The sequence below is a fragment of the Hyperolius riggenbachi genome, chromosome 5 (assembly GCF_040937935.1).
Source record: "Hyperolius riggenbachi isolate aHypRig1 chromosome 5, aHypRig1.pri, whole genome shotgun sequence".
In the NCBI taxonomy this organism is placed as follows: domain Eukaryota; kingdom Metazoa; phylum Chordata; class Amphibia; order Anura; family Hyperoliidae; genus Hyperolius; species Hyperolius riggenbachi.
The window spans coordinates 60,574,393-60,592,052 of NC_090650.1; the positions used below are offsets into that span (position 1 = coordinate 60,574,393).

Sequence of the window (17,660 nt, forward strand, 5' to 3'; positions counted from 1 at the left end):
ATAAGCCAGAACACAGGCCTACCATGGAGATGGACATGCAAAGAACTCCTGTTTCAAAGTTTAAGCTGGCATAAAGATAAAGCAAGGAATGCAGAGCCACATAGTCATGTATCTAAAACTGGATATAGGAATGCCAGGATTCTTGCCACTCAGTAGACACTGTCCCTGTATGCCTTCCAAGGCTACAACTCAAGATGAGGTTAGCTTGGACCTCCCATGGAAATGTCAAGTGTGTGGTCTCTCTCAGATTATGCACCATTGTACATATAGTGGGGGTGACTCAGAGTAGTGACTCGAGTATAAGCAGAGACCACCACTTTTTTTTTTTTTTTTTTTTTTTGCCCAAAAATTAGGCTCCTACTCGAGTATATACATTAAGTACAGTTATGCATTCAAGGTTTGTATCCTCTGGCAGTACTGCTCGCTTGGGAAAGATGCGGCTTAACGTTGGGAATGTAATTTCAAGCCTTCCGGACTCCATGGATAAGGTTAAAAATGGAAACGGACAGCATGAACTCATTTCTACCAGCCCTAGACAAGCTTGCTACTTAATCTTCAGTAAAGTTGCAGACTCTTGTCATTATTTGTAATTTGCCACATGTTTACGTTTATGCCTAGGACTTTTTGCAAGAAGGTGAGCCAACATCTGCACGTTGCGATGACCTCGCATCGCTTAAGAGCAAGGGCTGTCTAGAAGCCGATATTCAGAATCCCAGAGGGAATAAGGAAAAGCTCAAAGACAGTCCCATAACAAATAAGGCTAAAGGAGAAAAAATGGACCCCTCCAAAATCACGCAGATCAGGCCGCAGCAGATGAAATTTGAGCTGAGATCAGGTATGTACGTGGCATTCTCTGCCTGAGCAAAGAAGATTTCTGTCTACAGGCCTATATAGGTAGAAAAAAAACAACGGTTTGTAAGAAATAATACCTTTTAATAGCTAACTAATAGAGTTAAATGATGCAAGCTTTCTGGGATCTAGTCCCCTTCTTCAGGCATATTTCCAGATGTAAGCTGAAGTAAAACACTTCAGCTTACATCTGGAAATATGCCTGAAGAAGGGGACTAGATCCCAGAAAGCTTGCATCATTTAACTCTATTAGTTAGCCATTAAAAGGTATTATTTCTTACAAACCGTTGTTTTTTTTCTACCTATATAATTTGTTTGGCTAACACGGTACAGAAACTTTTTTGCTACTGTCTACAGGCCTGTGACTTGTGTTTCCCCTGCCTTGTAGGAGAGCCCCAGACCTTTAACTTAACATTCAGAAGAGCAGAGGATTATCCCATTGACTTGTACTATCTTATGGACTTGTCCTATTCCATGAAGGACGATTTAGAGAATGTGAAAAGCCTCGGCACTGCCCTCATGAGGGAGATGGAAAAGATTACTTCAGATTTCAGGATAGGTAAGAGTTAAATGTTTATGAAATGTGTTGGCCTGTTAAAGTGGTCTGAAACTGACATAACATTCAATAAATGTGTTTTCCTACTTTTTATTACTGATACAGTTATCATATTTGCTTTTGTGCATAAGTAATATTGTCTGTTTACAAATTACAAGTTTCCAAAGTGTAGTTTTTCATGCCCTAAAAGCGGTCATTGCATTTTATTCAAACTGCTTTTTATTATATTTTAACATCTTCTCATGAGCTATTCTGAACTGTGTGTGTCTGAGGTCCTTTTCACTTGTTGCACTGTGTTTACAAGCTGAATAGCAGGACAAAGTGCTTTGCTAAACCATTTCAGTGATGTTCTGCTAAAATAAAATTCTGGGATAGTAGCTTTCAAGCTGTGAGGAATCTTTTAGAGCAAGGTAGAAATGCTGACTTTCAGACCACTTAACAAAAAAAGTTCTTTGTAAAATGAAAGTTGCTGTTTAAATAATTTGCATTGCTTGGCTGTACTGCTGATCCTCTGCTACTAATACATAAACCCATAGACCCTGAACATGCATGCAGACCAGATGTCTGCCAAGATTAGCTGCATGCCTGTTTCAGGTGTGTGATTTAGACCAGTGTTTCTCAACATTTTATTAGTGTGTACCCCTTTTAAAACCCTGTACTCATCGAGTACCCCCTAGCATAGTAAACATGATCACAAGTACCCCTTGACAAATATATATTTAATCGCAGTACGTGATAATTGGTTCTAAACAATGTGCAAGCATTTATTATTGCTTTTAATTAGCTAAAATACTAATTTGGTGTTTAAATAAGAATTATAATTTTCTAAATCTCTAAATTTGTTATTTTTGGTTAAGTAAATTAAGCCCAAGTACCCCCTGGACCCATCAGAAGTACCCCCTGGGGTACGCGTACCGCATGTTGAGAACCTAGGATTTAGACCACACAGACCAGAAAGATCAACAGGACTGCCAGGCAACTGGTTTTGTTTAGAGTCTGAAGTGATACTGAAAAAAAACAAAAACATATACTCACCTAAGAAGGAAGGCTCTGGGTCATATAGAGCCTTTCCGCTCCTCTCATGGTGCCCTCGTTCCCCCACGGGCTTCTCTGTTTAATACGTTGGGAGCCCTAATGCGCCTGAAGACGGGAAGCTCTGTACTGCGAGTGCACGAGAGAGCGTTCTCACTCATGCACAGTACAGAGTGGCCTGACTTCTGAAGCCTCAGGCAGTAGCAGATATTGCTTGGAGACTAACGGGGGAGCCTGCAGGGGAACAGGAGAGCTCTATAGGACCCAGAGCCTTCCCTCTCCTTGAGTATGTGGGTGTTTTTTGTTTTTTTTTTAATCTTTTGTTGTTTTTTTATCTCTTCAGACACTCTTTAAAGGGGAACTGAAGAGAGAGGTATATGGAGGCTGTCCTGTTTATTTCCTTTTAATCAATACCAGTTGCCTGGCAGCCCTGCTGGTCTATTTCTCTGCAGTAGTATCTGATTAAAACCAGAAACAAGCATGCAGCTAGTCTTGTCAGATCAGACTTATAAGTCTGAACCACTGAAACACCTGATCTGCTGCATGCTTGTTCAGGGGCTATGGCTAATAGTATTAGAGGCAGAGGATTAGCAGGGCTGCCAGGCAACTGGTATTGTCTAAAAGGAAATAAACATGACAGCCTCCATATACCTCTCTCTTCAGTTCCCCCTTAATTGCTTGAGGACCACAGGCTTGCACCCCCTAGTGACATGGCCATTTTTTATTTATTTTTTACAGTTCAGCACTCTGCAGTTTGCTGCACGGGCATACAACTTGGCACACAAATGAATGTCGCCTCCTTTTCTTGCCACAAACAGAGATTTCTGTTGGTGGTATCTCTCCGATTCACATTTTATTTTTGTTTTTATTTTTAAAAAGTCATTTATTTTTATATAGATATATATATATATATATATATATATATATATATATATATATATATATATATATATATATATATATATATATATATATATATATATATATATATATATATATATATATATATATATATATATATATATATATATATAATTTTCCTTGACCCCCACCCTTTCACGAGACCCAAATACAAAGCTCGCCTCTCATAGGCATCAGCCCATGAGAGGGATTAGTTTGTGAGCCACTTGAGGGGACAACTCCCTGACAAAGCTGTCCCCTGTACAGCGTTGCAGGAGATTGCAGCGCAGTACATATGTTGCGATCACTTGCTGGCAGTCTGATCAGAGTTCCACTCCGTCTTGCCAGGGAACAATCGCGGAAGCATGCGAGCGTTCCCTGCTAATCTCCGCCCCAAGGACTTAGGTGGTCCTGGGGGAGCCACTCTGCGGCCCCCAATTGGCGTTAGGCGGTCGCTGAGGAAATAAATATGGCATCTTCCATATGTCTCACACCTCGGGTTCTTTTTAAAGGAAACCTGTGGTGAGAGGGATATGGAGGCTGCTGTATTTATTTCCTTTTAAACAATACAAGTTGCCTGGCAGCCCTGCTCATCCTCTGACTCTAATACTTTTAGCCATAGACCCTGAACAAGCATATGCAGATCAGGTTTTCCAGGCTCAGGTTTTACTGGATTAGCCATATGCTTGTTCTAGGGTGTTGGCTCAGACACTACTTATGCCAGTAGATCCACAGGGCTGCCAGGCTACTGGCATTGTTTACAAAGAAATACAGCAGCTTCCGTATCCCTCTCACCTCTGGTTCCCTTAAAGCAGAACGATGAATCCACAATTCAGTATCCTCTGGCCTTTCCAGAGGTCCTAAGTCATTGGTCCCCAAACTTTTTCAGTCAAGGGCCGAGGTCCACATACTTCTGACTGCTGGAGGGCCAGAACATACATAAAATGTTGAGAAACATTACATTGAATCTACATATTATTTTTCCCCCCAATCTTGCCCGGAGGAGAACTCCCAGCAGCAGCCATTCAGTCATGCGGCGCCCGAAGAATGCCTTTGTGCACCAGACAGTGAAGCATACCCAGGGGACAACCTGCCGTCCAGTTGGACAGCAGTGTCACCTGATGAACCTGATTAGAAGCCAGTGAATTGCTGCTCGCTGGCTTCTACAGTATACGGATGGGTGGTGCCAGCACTGCTATTCTATATGTGGGCCACCAATATTTAAAAGTGCAGTGGGCCACATCTATAAGTTATACATTTGGTTTTTGGGGGCCAGTGAAAAAGCCTCAGGGGGCCGCATTTGGTCCGCGGGCCTTAGTTTGAGGACCACTGGCCTAAGTCTTGCAAAGGTCTTGAATAGAACACTCACAGTTGCTGTATCAGATTGTGACCATAAAAGACGACTAGCAGTTCTCAGTGTAGACTGCTTTATTGGATACAATTTTTTTTTTTTTTTTATTACTATTTTAAAAACCCAATAGAAATGAAGATAAAAGAACACTTGCATTTAGGACCCAAAAATAGAGGCGCTTCTAACTCATCCCCGCTGTTAGTAGAAATGTGTGTGTATATAGCGGCTGGATAGTCTACTGGTTAAAGAGGAACTCCAGCCTAAACAAACATACTGTCATTAAGTTACATTAGTTATGTTAATTAAAACAGATAGGTAATATAATCTCTTACCCTCCCTGTTTTAAAAGAACAGGCAAATGTTTGATTTCATGAGGGCAGCCATCTTTTTGGTTGAAAGGAGATGACAGGGAGCATGAGACACAGTTCCAACTGTCCTGTGTCCTGAGCACCTCCCCCAGTTGCTAGGCAACGTGAATAACATAGGAAATTCCATCATGCTCTGCACAGCATCATGGAAAAAAAGCCCGGGCTTTTTTTCTTTGATGGGTGGAGCTTAGCTAAAAATGCAGCTAAAAAATGATGCTTTGGTAAGAAAAACAAAGTTCTGATGCTGTGAAACTGTTAAAGAAACACCAAGCCTTTTCAGTTCTGCGGAGTAGATTTTTAGTCCGGAGGTTCACTTTAAGGACACTGCCTTTGTCATGGGAGACCAGTGTTTCAATCCTGGCTAGGGTCAGTACCTAGTAAGGAGTTTAGGGGGGGGGGGGGAATGGGGAATATACAGGGTGGTTGTACCTAAGGCTTCTTCAGTGTCCCCATAAACTCCATTGCCCCTCAGGTTGGCTGGTCTCCCCTTCATCTTGAGCTAAGCAGGTTACGCTTACCTGTTCATCTCCCATTGCTTTTTAGGTTTTGGGTCTTTTGTAGAGAAGACAGTGATGCCGTACATCAGCACCACTCCTGCTAAACTCATCAACCCCTGCAGTGCAGAGCAGAACTGTACCAGCCCCTTCAGCTACAAGAATGTCCTCAACCTCACAAGCGACGGATCCATATTCAACGATCTAGTAGGCAAGCAGCAGATCTCCGGTAACTTGGATTCTCCAGAAGGTGGTTTTGATGCCATTATGCAAGTTGCTGTGTGTGGCGTAAGTATTTCTGCCAAAACAGTCATTTTTTTGTTTCTAATTATTTTAATGTCCACCTAATAACACTCCCAACAGTGAAATATTACATGCCTGTGCAATCAAGAGATTTGTAATTTTTGCTTTTCTCTCCCTCACAAAGAACATTCTTAAACTGTGGACAATAATGTCAGCTACTTTAACCCTTTAACCACTTCGCCATATCTGGACGCATATATCCGTCCAGATAGGCAGTGGTGCTGCAGCCGTGTGGTGCGCGCGATCGGGCGCGCTCCCGCTGCCTCCCGCTGGGTCTGAACTTTTCAAATATACATGTCAAGAGAGTATCTTATTAAATTTTTTAAAATTATAAGCTTGTAAATAGTGATGGACGCAAATTGAAAAAATGCACCTTTATTTCTAAATAAAATATCGGCGCCATAAATTGTGATAGGGATGTAATTTAAATGGTGTAATAAGCGGGACAAATGGGCACATAAAATGCATGGGTTTTAATTACTGTAGCATGTATTAATTTTAAACTATAATGGCCAAAAACTGAGAAATAATGATTTTTTTTCCATTTCTATCTTAATCTTCCTGTTAAAATGTATTTACAGTAAAGTGGCTCTTAGCAAAATGTACTATCTAAAGAAAGCCTGATTAGTGGCGGAAAAAACGAGATATAGATCAATTAATTTTGCTAAGTAGCGATAAAGTTATTAGCGAATGAATGGGAGGTGAACATTGCTCGGATGCATAAGATTTTCGAAGCTGTAGGCTGAAGTGGTTACACAGCCACAGACCACAGACCAACAGCCCACCCCGAGCAGTGTTGTACTTCAATAAAGGTGTCATTGAGCAGAGACAATGAAACAGTAAAAACTAGATTTAAATATAAAATATAACTAGGGGATATTTAATTTAAAAAAAAAGTAATTTTTAGGAGACTGAGAATAGATACAATTGTTTTTCTCATAAGTTTATTTTCACCTCGGATGTCCTTTTAGGCCTGGAACCCACTGAAAACCGCAAACGCAAAACGCTACCGCTAGAGTTTTGTCTGTGCGCTTTGAAAGCGGATTCATGCGCGTTTGCGGTCGCGTTTTGCAACATTGTATTTTTTTGCTCAGCGGTTGTGTAGCGTTTTGCGTTTTTATCCTGATTGGTCCTGTGAATTATTTTTAATTTTGTTACAGTGTGCTGAACCGCAAAACGCTAGCAAAACCGCTCAGTTTAGGTTTTGCTGAGCGTTTCTGCTAGCGTTTCAATACTTTACATTGAAGCGCTAACGCTCCCAAAATGCTGCATGTCCTGCGTTTGCGTTTCTGGGAAACGCAAACGCTCCTGTGGAAGTTGCCCCATCCATTAACATCAGCTGAGCGTTTTGGCAAAACGCTAGCGTATCGCAGCGCTGCCAAAATGCTCAAAAAAACGCTCTTGTGGGTTCCAGCCCTTAATGTTGCTGATTCATTCAAGGAAACATGGTCTAATAGATGTCAGCTGCACCAAATTACCTTTTTTTTTTTCTTTTCTTTTTACTCCTGTATATTGCACTCGGTTGAGGCAATCTTGGGAAGAATCAGACAAGTGTGATTCTTCCCAACTCCCACAATGCACTGTTCTCATAGGACACATGTTAGTTTAATACTGCTACATACCATGTTTACATTGCTTTGCATCCTCTTGGCACACTTACGTTCATATGGGGAGCATAAAAGAGAAGATGATTTCCTTATTGGACAGCTTTCATGTGTGTTTCTATATTCTTCAGGTGTTCACACGCCTCTGTCATGACTATTTTATTCAGGCTGTGATCTTTTATTCTAGGCACAAATTGGTTGGAGGAATGTCACCCGGCTGTTGGTGTTTTCCACGGATGCCGGTTTCCATTTTGCTGGCGATGGCAAATTGGGAGGAATTGTTTTGCCGAATGATGGGAAATGTCACATGCAGGACAACATGTACACCATGAGCCACTATTATGTAAGTATGCAGCCTAATGCCTCAGTGCTGGAACAGCCGCTTTCCCATCAACAAGTGGAAATAATCCTTCCCAGAAATTCTTCCATTGAAGCTAATTGAACTGAAGCTACACAGCATATATCCTCTGAGAGGATTCCCTTATATCATGTCTAGTTTTAAAAGGGTGTTCGGTTTTAGTCATATTTTTTATAACTAAAACATCAGTGGGGTAGCTAAGGAGCTTTGGCTCCCATTTTACATTTTTATTATTTAGTATTTATATAGCGCTGACATCTTGCGCAGTGCTGTACAGAGTATATATATCCCTCAAAGCAGCTCACAATCCAGTCCCTACCATAGTCATATGTCTATGTGTGCATCGTGTAGTGCATGTATATTTTAGTCTAGGGCCAATTTAGAGGGAAACCAGTTAACTTATCTGTATGTTTTTGGCGAACACAGTGATTCCAGCGCTGGAGACTTGGGTGCAGGCGGCGCCACCATAAGCCGTAATAGGAATTACGGCTGTAGCAGCGCACAGGGAGTAACTTCGGCGCTGTCAGAGCTGAAGTTATTTTTAAAATACAATAATTCGGCTTCCAGCAATTCCTGGAAGCCGAATTATTTAATTCCCCACCATCCATGGCGGCCTGGAGGGGGAATAGTATTTAACATGTCTGGTAACTTGTGCAGCAGCAGGATCAGCCATATACCGGCTGTATCCTGCGCCCAAGACTCCCGCACCCATATCTCTCGTACTCTGTTTTTGGGATGTTGGAGGAAACCCACACAGACACGGGGAGAACATACAAACTCCTTGCAGATGTTGACCTGGCTGGGATTCGAACCGGGGACCCTGCGAGGCAAGGCGAGATCGCTAACCAGTACACCACCGCGCTGCACTTTAAGCATTGGACACATAACAATTCTTGTGGCACAATAATACCTGGCAAGGATATCCACAGTATAGGAGATGTAAGCAGGGTAGGCCAACAGTTTGTTAGTGATTAACACTATTCACAGCATTAAAGGGAAGGTTCAGGGAGTGGGGGAAAAAAAATCCATATCCGCTTACCTGGGCCTTCCTCCAGCCCGTGGCAGGCAGGAGGTGCTCTCGCCGCCGCTCCGCAGGCTCCCGGTGGCCGACCTGGCCAGGCCGGCTGCCAGGTCGGGCTCTTCTGCGTTCCACGCGGGCGCGCTGACGTCATCGGACGTCCTCCGGGCTGTACTGAGCCTGCGCAGTACAGCCCGGAGGACTTCCGATGACGTCAGCGCGCCCCCGTGAGGTGTAGATTGGAGCGCAGAAGAGCCCGACCTGGCCAGGTCGGGTCGGCCACCGGAGACCGGGAGCCTCCAGAGCGGCGGCGAGGGCACCTCCTGCCTGCCACGGGTTGAAGGAAGCCCCAGGTAAGTGGATACGGGTTTTTATTTTATTTTTTTTCCCACTCCCTGAACATTCCCTTAACAGAAGTGATCATTACCAGCGTAGTACCATTCAAGAGCTAATTGAGGAAGGGCTCCTCTGGTCCATATAGTGTTTGCCCATTGTAAAATCTTTCCTCACCCCGATTGAAGGTGGCCACACATGATACAATAAAAATTTACGGCAATTCGGTAAAGTTCGTATTTCCCAAAAATGTAATTTTTTTTTCTTTAATTCGAGCTAGTAATCGGATCGGATTTCCCGTTTTTATTCGATAAAAGTCAATTTATTAATATGTACACCCAAGCAATTTTTTCAGTTTCCAATAATTTTTATCATAATTGAGGAAAAATGTAATATATATTTTATGTGGTGCATTGGTCAGATTTTTGAAATGTTACAATCTGTAATGCTGGGAATACACCATGTGATATTTTGACAGATAGATGGTTTGATAGATCATTTCTGACAGGTCCGATCTTATTTTTGATTTGACTTTTTTTTTTTTTTGATCGATTTCTTATTGGAGTGAATGGAAATTGATAAGAAAAATGATCGGAAAAAATCAATAGGAAAATCGACTGGACCGTAAATCTGCTGAAAAATCTCATTGTGTATTCCCAGCATTACAATCAGTCCGAAAAAATGATGGCAATTCTTGAATTGAACAGATATTTTAAAAAATTGTATGGTGTGTGTGGCCACCTTTACATTTTGAAATTGATCACAAGCAGCAACATTTTTGCTCCTCTGTTGAAGGAGATAACTGCTTGCTTGGCAGTTGGAAACCTGTTATTTCCCACAATGTAACAAGGTTCACAGACCGCAAACTGTCAGGACCATGGGCATGACATCACACTTTGGGAGGGGTTTCACCACAATATCAGCCACATAGACACCCCTCCTGATGATCTATTTGAGAAAAGGTAAAGATTTCTCATTGGAAAGGGGGAATTGTCTACTGATTGGGATGAAGTTGGGCTAAAGTTCCTCTTTAATTAAGACATGAGGATTGTCACCCAGTCTTGAACGCATACATTACTGTAGGATTTGCTGCCTTGCAGTGCATTTCATTGTGTGTGTTTTGCTTTCACAGGACTATCCATCTATTGCCCATCTAGTGCAGAAGCTGAGTGAAAACAACATTCAGACCATCTTTGCCGTTACTGAGGAGTTCCAAGCCGTTTACAAGGTGTGAATCTTCCATCCTCTTCCTCAGCAGTCTAGCAGTGCACTCACCATAGCATTTCTATTCCCTGAACTGAACTCACTGTGATGTTTATTTTCTAGGAATTGAAAAACTTGATTCCCAAATCGGCGGTTGGGACTCTCTCTGCCAACTCCAGCAACGTCATCCAGCTGATTATTGATTCCTACAATGTAAGTGTGCTCCTGCCAGCGTTCAGCTGTATTCCTCATCAGTACATATGTCGTTTACTGTATATATTTATCTTATGTATGAACTGTGTTGCCTATATTTTACGTGCTTTTTGTTTTGTATAGTCTTTGTCTTCAGAACTCATTCTAGAAAACAGCAAACTGCCAGAAGGTGTGACCATCAACTATAAATCTTTCTGTAAGAATGGAGTGATTGGCACAGGAGAGAACGGAAGGAAGTGCTCGAATATTTCTCTGGGAGATCAGGTGAGTATTTGCTTCTTAGCAAATTCTTGTGCTCAAATACTTTTTGCCATTCGCTTTTATGGTCACAGTCATTTCTTGAGTTTAACTACTTCGGGACCAGCACCCTCTGCCCCCTTAAGGACCAGAGGGTGCTGGTCCAGTAAACTGCCGCTTCCCAACGAATCGTCGCTAAAATCCGCCGCTCCCGGCGGTCACGCCGCTCTGTCCCCGCCGCAGGCTGCTCTCTCTGCCGTCGGTATGACCCTGTCACTCCATGTAAGCCAATTGGAACGGCTTACATGAATGACAGGGCCCGGAGCCAATGAAAACTGCTCCTGCCCGGCTCACAGTGCTCTGCCGTCAGAGGCGGCAGGGCAGCACATTTCTGCGAAGACCGAGCGACGACAGCGGCAGAGACAGGCTTGGGCGCGCGGTCAATGGAACGTACAGCTTACGTCCAGTCGGAACCGCAGCACACCCTGCCCGCCGTAGTTATACTGCGGCGGTCCTCAGGTAGTTAAGTGTTTTGTTTTTTGTTTTTGTTTTTTTTTTGTTTTTTTTTTGTTTTTTTTTTGTTTTTTTTTTGTTTGTTTTTGTTTTTTGTCATTGTTGGGTACCCCACCCAACAATGAAAAAAACAAACAAACAAAAAAAATGGATTTTATGCCTTGTGTATAGGAGCATGTGGACTGAGAGCGAAAGCTTTCTGCTCATGTCTGGTACATATTCCCACACCAGCCATACAGTTTTTGTTTTTTTTTTCTAATGGTGTGCTTTGACTGGAGCAAGGAAGGTCAAGAGGCTTTGCCAAGTTCCTTTCTTGGTTAAGTTGAATTTCTCTTGTCAGGAAGTGAAGGGGAATCTCAACGACAGACACGCAAACTGCATTAAAGAACCTTCGTTTTTCTCCTTTTAGAACTTGTCTGATTTTTTTTTTTTTTTTTTTTCTGATCCTTTTTGTATCATTCAGACATTTAACTCATTCCCCTCTCTTCTCACTGATCTAACAAGACCGTGAAAGGCAAAGCCGCTAGTAATGAGAAACAAGTCATCCCTCTAGTGACTAGTCCAAAGTGTCCACCACAGCTCCCTCCAGGTGGCACTCTTAAGGAGGAAAGGAATTACCCCTCTGTTTTGTTTTGTTTTATCAATGGAAAGGCTGTGTACTGAGCTATAGCCCTATACCTTAGAGCGGATTCCGAGATGAAAAACGTAACTATAACAAGTAACTTGTCTATATATCTTATCTAAAGTTTACACAGCAAATCTAGCTGCAAACAGCTTTAAGTTTATCATTATTTATTGTTGTGATACGTTGAGGGCAGCCATGTTCTGTTTGTCACATTGTCACAGGCTGAGAGCTGGAGATGCTATCAGCTTGCCTGTGTGTAAATTCAGTCCCCTCTCCTCCTCCCCTCTGCCTCTGAAATCAATGGCTAGTAACCTCCTCCTGCCCAGACTGAGCTCCCATAAGCCCTTGCTACAGTGCCAAGGCACTCTGAAAAGTTGTGGGCGAGGCTTGTTTAGTTTATAGGGAAGTGGAGTATTAAAACAAAACAAGTATTTGGCTTGAGGAATGCCCTATAAACTATATGAAAGGAACGCAATTATGCAATGTGTAAACGTTTCTCGGATCCACTTTAACACAATGACCTGTCTGTCCAGATCTCAAGGCCTCTGGTGCTGTGGGCGGTAAAGGGGGAATCGGATACTCAGGGGAGTTCAGAGGGACTTGTTTGATAAACTAATTTTGTAAGTGCAATTACTCTTCATCCCTCTCCCTAGATGGTAACCACCTCCCAAATCCTGACGTTGCCTCCTCCTGGCACCTGACATTGAACTTGTAAACTAGATTTCTTCTATTCCCCTATACCCCCCCCCCCCCCCCCCCCCCCCCCAATGTGTGTTTTTTTTTTTTAACCCTACCCATACCAATGCTTATCCTATACCCCCCTTTCTTATGTTTAGACTTGGCACACTAAGCACTGAGTCCATCTTCACCAAGCTATGGGGAACGTGCCAAATCATACTGCTTCAGAATTTGTGTGGGTGTAAGAGATTTTTAAGCCCTCATTACTTTAGATCTGTATGGGTGCCTCATGGTCACTGTTAGCTGAAGGGGAGAGCATGGGGGTCATAGTTCTTGTCTAGCACTGGTTTATTCATTGTCATGTCTAGTGGCCACCAACCCACTCTAGATTGTAAGCCCGTATGTATTTACCCCCTCCACATAGTGTTTTCTAGACTGTGCTGTACATCTTAGACCATAAAAGCATTTGTCATTACTTGGACTAAGCATGTGCTACCTGCATGTTTAGATCATGTTAGATCAATCTTTACATATATTTAAAGTGAACCTTAAAGCTAATGGGAGTATTTAAAAAAAATAAATAAACCAGATACTTGCCTAAGGTGAAGGAATGGCTCTGGATCCTATAAAGCCTTCCCTCTCCTCTCCCAGCGCTCTCGGTGCAGCGCTGGCTCCCCCGTTTAAATCCCCTGCCGCGAAGATCTTTGGGGGCGGAGTCCTCCCGAAGTCAGGCAGCTCCATAGGGCGCTCGTGTATGTGCATTAGGAGCAGCCCATCTTCAGGAGCACTCGGGCTCCCAAAGACTTCTGCAGCTTCCCTTCGGCGACAGAGAGCCGTATGTAACTAATTTAGTCAAGTACTGATATGGGGGAGCCAGCACTGGAACGGCCACCAGGAGAGGAGAGGCTCATTAGGACCCAAAGCCTTCCCTCTCCTTAGGGAAGTATCTGGCTTTTTTTTAAGAAGCGGTTCCTATTGACTTAAAGTGAAAATAAACTGTATCTATCCTCCTACTCCAAAAAATGACTATGATATCCCACAGTTATGTTTTAAAAACTAAAAGTAGCTTTATTGTTTTGTCTCCGCTCAATGACAGTCTGTCCAGTGTCTCAGAAAGCTAAAATGTCAATTAAGGTTCCCTTTAAGATTGACGTGCTGTTCAGTAATGTGTGTACTTTCTGTATTGTGTGATTTGTCATCTGGGATTTTTACTGATGTGTTTAGGTTGAATTTGAGATCAGTGTGACTGCTCACAAATGCCCCAAAAAGGACCACACGGAATCCATTAAAATCAAGCCACTGGGATTTACAGAGGAAGTCGAGATCCTCCTGAAATTTATCTGTGAATGTGATTGTCAGCAGTCTGGAATTCCCGACAGCCCGGAGTGTCACTTTGGAAACGGCACATTTGAGTGTGGAGCCTGCAGGTATTCTTCATTTTTCTGGTTTTTGTTTGTTCTGTTTTTTTCTGTGCGGAGGAGCTTGTAACTGAGCCGTGGAACAGACAGTAGCTGCTACATTTGTTTGGCTCGGATTTAAAGAGCAACTGTTAGCCATAATATGCCCCCCTAAAAAAATACACATGTAAGTAGATAAATACCGTATATCCCGGCGCGTAAGACGACTGGGTGTATAAGACGACCTCCCAACTTTTCCAGTTAAAATATAGAGTTTGGGATACACTCGCCGTATAAGACTACCCCCCTGCTTCCAACGCACACCAAATAAAAATTAAACAAACATCATATACTGGTGCTATGTATGAACAGATGCCAGTGCTGTACTGTATGTGGTACCCAGTATATAACCGTATACAGGCGATTGGTAGGTGACTGCTTGGATTGATAAACTCTCCCTCTACCTAAGTGGATTGGTCAGCTCTCCTTGTCTTCCTGTTTACCAGAGCTGTATGGAAGAATAGATTGCGCTGTGCCCATAAAACACGCCTTTTTCAACCTTCTGGCCCATCCTTGTATCCTATTTACCTCCTCCTCCTCTGCCTCTCAGATCTCGCACATGTGCGCCTGCGCAGCTTCACTGCAGTTCTCAGCAGCGAGATCTGAGACTCGGTAATAGAATAGGGTGTCTCACCCGGCATCAATACTTGCTCTACTTATATAACAGATGTATTGCACTGTCCTCCTATTAGATGTCGTTAATTTTTGAATCTTCTTACTAAACTATCCCCCTCCTGGCAGTGGCCATCTTGTTTCCGGCGGTAGTGCAGAGAGTATAGAAGGGAACTGCAGCGCCTGGAACTTTTATTAGGCGAGTCTGTGTACGCAGCCTTTATCCTTCCCCATTGATCAGTGCCGGGAAAAGGGGCAATGTGGCGGTGGCAGATGGAGCAGGCGGGCGGAGAGGGAGCGGACATGCTACTGGAGGAGGGGGGTAGAGGACAGTGACAGGAGATGGCCTCTGGCCCCCCCTCCCTGCACTCTAGCCTACAGCGGCTAGATCCACCCTAGTGAAGGGGAGACCAGGTGGCCAATCGCAGAGAAGAGAGGTGAGTGACAGAGGCTTCAGCCAATCAGGCTGATTCAGCATGCCTGTCACTTCTCTCTTGTGTCTGGGTACGTTTTATAGAGCCTTGGGGCATGAGGAGTAAATCCTATCAGGAAAAAAGTTAGATAGATTTTTAATGTTTGAATTGCCTTGTTGGCACCCTTTTTACTGTGTAACACCCTGCAATAGAAAAAATGTGCATTTAATGCCTAACCGTTACTCTTAAAATGCCATTTGTGCTGCTTTAGAAAAAGGCAAGCGCCTTGTGTGCATATCTTGTTGAACTTGTACATCTATTGACCTGGCTTTACAAGTTAATTTTAGAGCTTGTTTAGTTTAGTTGTTTCCACGGTTTCCTCAGATCTCAGCTTTAAATAACTTATTGTGGTTTTTCTAATGCTCGTGTTGCTGAGGCTGCCATTTTTGTGGGTTTTGAAAGTACACTTTGTCTGCAACTTTTTCAACTGTTTGCACCTCTTAAGGTGGCCACCCACGATACAATAAAATGATCCGATATTATGACAATTTGATAAAAACAATCAGATTTTCCGAAAAATCAAGCTTTTTTTTTTTTCTTTTCTTCTTTTTTATTATTCCAGCAAGAAATCTGATCAGATTTTCCGTTTCTATTCGAGAAAAGTCTAATCGGGAGAGCTGGATTTTTCTTATCAATTTTTATGAAAATTGAAGGGTGTGTAGAGTAGATTGTCAGTTTTCATATATATATATATATATATATATATATATATATATATATATATATATATATATATATATATATATATATATATATATATATATATATATATATATATATATATATATATATATATATATATATATATATACAGGTAAACAGGGATATGTGGGGGAGGGATTCTTGAATTGAAGAGATTTTAAAAATTGTATTGTGTGTGTGGCCACTTTTAGACGTTTAAAGAGGATCTGTAAGTATAAAAAATTCCCCTGGGGGTACTCGCCTCAGGAGGGGAAAGCCTCTGGATCCTAATGAGGCTTCCCCAGTCCTCCTGTGTCCCACGGTGGTCTTTCACTGTACCGACCGCCCCACCGGCGGGGATGTAGATATTTACCTTCCCGGCTCCAGCGCAGGTGCAGTAGCGGCTCTCGGCTCGGAGCTGAGCGGAAACAGCCGTTCCCAGTTGGGGGTCCGTTCTGCTGCACAGGCGCAAGTCTCCTACGCTTGTGCAGTAGATCGGACCTGACTGAGATCGGCTATTTCCGAGCCGAGAGCCTAAACAGCGCCACCCACTGGAACAAGGAAAGGTCAATCTTGCATAGCCTGACAAATTGTCAGCTGTGCATTCAGTGGGCTGCAGCGAGACCGCCGTGGGACAGAGGAGGACGGGGAAAGCCTTGATGGGATCCAGGGGCTTCCCCCTCCCAAGTTGATTACCCCCCAGGGGAACTTTTTTTTTTTTTTTTAATTACAGAGTATCTTTAACCTCTTGAGGACTGCAGTGCTAAACCCCCCTAGTGACCAGGCCATTTTAAGCAAAATGTGCCACTGCAGCTTTAAGGCTAAGCTGCAGATCTGCACAACACAGCACACACGTGATTTCCCCCCCCCTTTTCTCCCCACCAACAGAGCTCTCTGTTGGTGGGGTCTGATCGCCCCCAGATTGTTTATTTTTTTGGTTGCAAATATTTTTGTTTCTCTTTTTTTTTAAAAAAAGCGTGTTCTTTTAAATATATTCCCTCCCTCCCTCCTTCCCCACAGCCAGCCAATTGTGGCGATCGGCTGTCATAGGCTTCTGCCTATGAGAGCCGATCGCTCTCCAGTGTCCCAGGGGGACAGCCGTGTCACATGGCTGTCCCCAGTACAGCGCTGCTGCCGATCGCAGCGCTGTACGGGTAAATAGACGGCGTCTATCAGTCTCCCGAGCGGCAATAGCCGCTCGGAGACTGAAGAGGGGGCGGAGCTCCGCCCTCCGAGAATGAGATGCGCGCGCAGCGTGCGCGCGATCTCATTCAAAACAGAGCCCCAGGACTTTACGCCAATTGGCGTTAGGCGGTCCTGGGGCTGCCGCCGCGGCCACGCCTACCGGCGTGACGCGGTCGGCAAGAGGTTAAACCTTTGTATTTTGCTAGTAGTTTTAATAAAATGCATATACAGCAAGATAAAACACTTAATGCAGCGCTGCTCTACCGAAAATACCATTCGGTGTTACAACTTCCATCTATGATCCATTCCAGTGTATGACCTGCAGCCCATCGGGTAACATGCATAGAACAACCCCTCAATGCCTCAGATTTCTAGAACAGATTTTAAATTTCACTGGAGGTGGCCGTACATCTGGTGGTTTTTGTGGACCGATTCAATCTGGTTTGATAATTTAAATAATGGAGGGAAATTGGTGGCACAACATATCCGCCCATTTAAAATGTCGATCCATTTTGATGCAAAATTTGTCGAAAGGACGGATCGGACATGCTGGAAAATCTTGGTCGTGAGTGTTTGATCGGGTGCATGGCGGTAATGGCATTCAACAGACCCCCTGC

The 17,660-nt window shown here is 43.3% G+C and overlaps 1 protein-coding gene across 2 annotated transcripts in view; it reads left to right on the forward strand.

Moving 5' to 3' along the window:
* Positions 1-17,660, forward strand: part of ITGB1 (integrin subunit beta 1) — an 88,363-nt gene that overhangs the window by 50,717 nt on the left and 19,986 nt on the right. For both annotated transcript variants that reach the window (XM_068235767.1, XM_068235768.1), the window contains exons 4-11: positions 619-835; positions 1,238-1,408; positions 5,600-5,838; positions 7,645-7,800; positions 10,299-10,394; positions 10,493-10,582; positions 10,706-10,846; positions 13,860-14,062. In XM_068235767.1, coding sequence (XP_068091868.1) covers positions 619-835; positions 1,238-1,408; positions 5,600-5,838; positions 7,645-7,800; positions 10,299-10,394; positions 10,493-10,582; positions 10,706-10,846; positions 13,860-14,062 — 1,313 coding nt within the window. The remainder of the gene's footprint in view (positions 1-618; positions 836-1,237; positions 1,409-5,599; positions 5,839-7,644; positions 7,801-10,298; positions 10,395-10,492; positions 10,583-10,705; positions 10,847-13,859; positions 14,063-17,660) is intronic.